This window comes from the organism of the source record quoted next, unplaced genomic scaffold (assembly GCF_019419815.1).
Source record: "Pyrus x bretschneideri cultivar Hongxiangsu unplaced genomic scaffold, Pyrus_bretschneideri_v1 Contig29, whole genome shotgun sequence".
In the NCBI taxonomy this organism is placed as follows: Eukaryota; Viridiplantae; Streptophyta; class Magnoliopsida; order Rosales; family Rosaceae; genus Pyrus; species Pyrus x bretschneideri.
Genome location: NW_025999601.1, coordinates 528,154 through 531,919, shown reverse-complemented (window position 1 = coordinate 531,919; position 3,766 = coordinate 528,154). Strand labels below are relative to the sequence as shown.

The 3,766-nt window shown below is 37.5% G+C and overlaps 1 protein-coding gene across 1 annotated transcript; it reads left to right on the top strand.

Moving 5' to 3' along the window:
* Positions 1 to 992: 992 nt before the first annotated feature.
* Positions 993 to 3,766, top strand: LOC103945648 (mitogen-activated protein kinase 13). Its single transcript, XM_009356240.3, has 6 exons — positions 993 to 1,341; positions 1,660 to 1,789; positions 1,955 to 2,092; positions 2,386 to 2,718; positions 2,904 to 3,087; positions 3,192 to 3,766. The coding sequence occupies exons 1-6, from the start codon at positions 1,199 to 1,201 to the stop codon at positions 3,365 to 3,367; spliced, it is 1,104 nt and encodes a 367-aa protein (XP_009354515.1). The 5' UTR covers positions 993 to 1,198; the 3' UTR covers positions 3,368 to 3,766.

The following is a 3,766-nucleotide window of genomic DNA, read 5'->3' as shown; positions in this document are numbered from 1 at the left end:
TAACAACTACCCAGAAATACTTGCTCAAAATTAATTGATAATATGAATAATTTAATTACACAACATCTATCTACCAAGTTTTTTACAACAGCTGATGAACAAAACCCAAAGTTCTTAGCTTAATTTGATCTCACCATTTAATTGGAAGAAATAAAAAATTACACAGAGATGTTTGCACACAATTAATTGATGAAACGATCAATTGGGCAATAAAAAATTAATGGTGCAGTGAACATAATAAAACACGACCTAGTACTCCCTCCTCCTCTCTCTCTCTCTCTCTGTGCAAAGGCGGCATGGCTCTCATTCATCAAACTCTCAGCGAATGACAGCCACCTAGATCCATCCTAATCCGTCCCAAACCCATAGGACAAAATTAACCTTCCAAAATTATCCTTTGAAACTCGAATCTCATCTCACTTTATCATTTGAAACTCAAATCTTGTTTTACTTTATCCTTTAAAACTCAAATCTCGTCTGGAACTCAAAAAGGAAAAGAAAAAAAAAACAAGAAAGAAGAATACATTCTGTTAGTGATAATTGGATGGCCCACTCCTTTGTAATTTCCAGTCCAACCCAACCCAAAAGCCAGCTCCACCCAGCTCCAGTGTATATAGGCCTACTAAGAGTTTGGGCCCTCAAACTCAAAGACTAATCTTGCAAGTTCAACGGAAAGAAAACTGAAATTTTCTTGACCCATGAAAAAGAATAAACCAAAACTTGACTTGTGAATTCTTGACTCTGCCTTTTCCACAAATATATATTTTTTAATACTTCGATATTTTTATAGTAAGAAGGAAAAGTTCGACTAAGCCACACAATAAGCAATCTAATCTGATATTAAATTCGTCATCCATGAGATTTGAACCTAAGATTTCTCACTTTGAGATGAAGAAAAATATCATCAGACCGTAATACTGAGTTGTTTTCACGGTCAAATTTGAACGTTGAAAAGTTGAAAGAAAATCAAAAGAAGCGAAAAACACAAAAAGCGAAAGAGTGCGGTGGCGGTCAGGCACTGGTTGTGGTACCAAATGGCCCCTCCATAGCTTTTGCTCTCCATTTTCAGGCGGTCACTCCACCCTTTCCATTTCCATCTCTCTTTCTTTCTATCTCTTCTGCGTTTGTCAGCGCGAGAACTCCGCAGGGCTTTCTTCATTTTCTTTCTGTCAGAGGATTAAAAGGAAGGAAGAAAGAGATGGAGGGTGCGCAAAAAGAAGGGATTCCTCTGTATGGAGGCAAGTATATACAGTACAATATTCTGGGTAATCTCTTTGAAGTCTCCTCCAAGTATGTTCCTCCTATTCACCCAGTCGGTCGCGGTGCTTATGGCATCGTTTGGTATCTCCCTCCCTCCCTCCCTCCCTCTCTCAACTTTTTTGCTTTCATTTTTGACATTGGTTTTGGTCTGGAAGTGGTATCTGTTTGGATTCTGGGAAACGCAGGGTTGGATTTTTGAGCATGAAATTGAAATGTTTGGTTTCAAAATTGAAATGGGAAGGCTTTAGCTTTGTGGGAATTTGCTTTTCTTGAGCCCCAAAAGGATAGATTTTGGATTCCTATACTGTTACTGCATGTTTTGATCAATTTTGAGAGGTTTCATAGGGAGTAAGTGTTTTCTTTTTTTTCAATGAGAGGTTAATGTTTTCCATTTGGCAGCTGTGCAACAAACTCTGAGACAAAGGAAGAAGTTGCAATCAAGAAGATTGGGAATGCATTTGACAATAGGATTGATGCGAAGAGGACGCTTCGAGAGATAGAACTCCTTTGCCATATGGATCATGACAATGTAAAACCTTTCGCATTCTGTCACATATCACATATCCAAATTTAGCTAAATGATAACCAAAAATTGAAATTTTTATTGAAGAAGGTTTTGTTGTTAAGAATAGTTGAACTTGCCTGTTAGATTGTTTAACTGTGAATAAGAAATAATTGCATTGTTGTTTTGCAGGTTATCAAAATTAAGGACATCATAAGGCCAGCAGATAGGGAAAAGTTCAATGATGTTTACATTGTGTATGAATTGATGGACACTGACTTGAATCAGATAATAAACTCCAGCCAGGCTTTGATAGATGATCACTGTCAAGTAAGTTGCTTGTTTTTATACTGTGGATATCGTTTTGAAGGAAATCCAGACATAAACATTAGACATAGGGGTAGGTAGAATGAAATGAATATTTGATTTCTGCTAGTTTTGCTGCAATTATGAAATTTCTTGCTTGTGTTTGGTTATCTCTCCGTCTCCCTCTTGGGATGATACGTAGACTATGTATTGGTCATGTTGTATTCGCAACATTTATAGTATGAATTACCATGTAAATTCTGTTGAAATAAAGGTTTACATCACTTAAATTTTAAGCAAAATATAATGTCTGGCAGTATTTCCTGTATCAATTACTGCGAGGATTGAAGTACATACACTCTGCAAATGTTTTGCACCGCGATCTGAAACCAAGCAACCTGCTTCTCAGTGCAAATTGTGATCTTAAGATTTGTGACTTTGGGCTTGCAAGAACTACATCAGAGACAGATTTCATGACAGAATATGTTGTAACTCGTTGGTATCGAGCCCCTGAGTTACTACTCAACTGTTCAGAATACACTGGAGCAATTGATATTTGGTCAGTAGGGTGCATCTTCATGGAGATTCTTAGGAGGGAACCACTGTTTCCTGGTAAAGACTATGTTCAGCAGTTGAGTCTCATAACTGAGGTAAACGCATTTTCCATCGTATTCTATAGCAACTCTTGAACTTGATAGAAGTGATTTAGCAGAAGCAGAGTATTATTTATTGTCGATATTCTTTAGAAGGGATGTCAACTAGTTACAAAATTTGGAAGTTTATGCTGTTAATTTTATGATTTTGATGTTTCAATTTCTTGATTGTTCAAATATAGCTCCTAGGTTCACCAGATGAATCCGATCTTGGCTTTTTAAGAAGTGATAATGCCAGGAAGTATGTTAAGCAGCTCCCACATGTCCCGAAGCAACACTTTGCCGAGAAATTCCCAAATTTCTCGCCACTGGCAATTGATCTTGCAGAAAGAATGCTAGTTTTTGATCCAAGCAAACGTATTACTGGTAAGTCTCGTACTCTTAGCATTTAATAACACTCAATCTGGAATTTTCTCATTCATTTTCAAGGTACTAAACATCTGTCCTTTTCATTTACTATGCATGAAAAGTGGAGGAAGCACTGAATCATCCGTTTTTATCAAGTCTTCACGAGATCAATGAGGAACCTATTTGCCCATCTCCATTCGTCTTTGACTTTGAGCAGGCATCGCTGGATGAAGAAGATATAAAGGAGCTTATATGGAGGGAGTCACTACACTTCAATCCGGATAATATGTTGGGATAATTTTCTCAACTGCGGCCTGTATTCTCTTTCTGTTGTGTTTTTCACTGACTAGCATCGTGTTTGAAGGATGTTTTTGGTAATGGAAGGTTGGTAATGTATCTCATATGTTTGCGATTCTATATGAGAAGGTCAACTAGGGAGATGGGGTTCTCCTTCGCGTTGAGAGGATGAAACGACAGTTTGTTGACAAGAAGTAGTATCATTGTGTGAAGCGTCTGCAATCTGGATTCATTCAACCTAAGAATCTAGTAGGTGTTGAGGGTTGGTGTGTAGAAGAGAAGGCTTCGTTCTCCCAGCCTTCGTTGGTTTTCGATGTGTTTGTATGTTGTAAAATCCATTATGATTCAACAGTTTTAACCAAACGAAAGTGAAAGTAAAGGATATACCAGTTTGTTTTCA

Coding starts and splice junctions, on each gene's coding strand:
- LOC103945648 (XM_009356240.3), top strand. CDS start 1,199: ATGGAGGGTGCGCAAAAAGAAGGGATTCCTCTGTATGGAGGCAAGTAT. Junction 1,790..1,954: donor GCCATATGGATCATGACAAT/GTAAAACCTTTC, acceptor GTTGTTTTGCAG/GTTATCAAAATTAAGGACAT. Junction 3,088..3,191: donor TCCAAGCAAACGTATTACTG/GTAAGTCTCGTA, acceptor ATGCATGAAAAG/TGGAGGAAGCACTGAATCAT.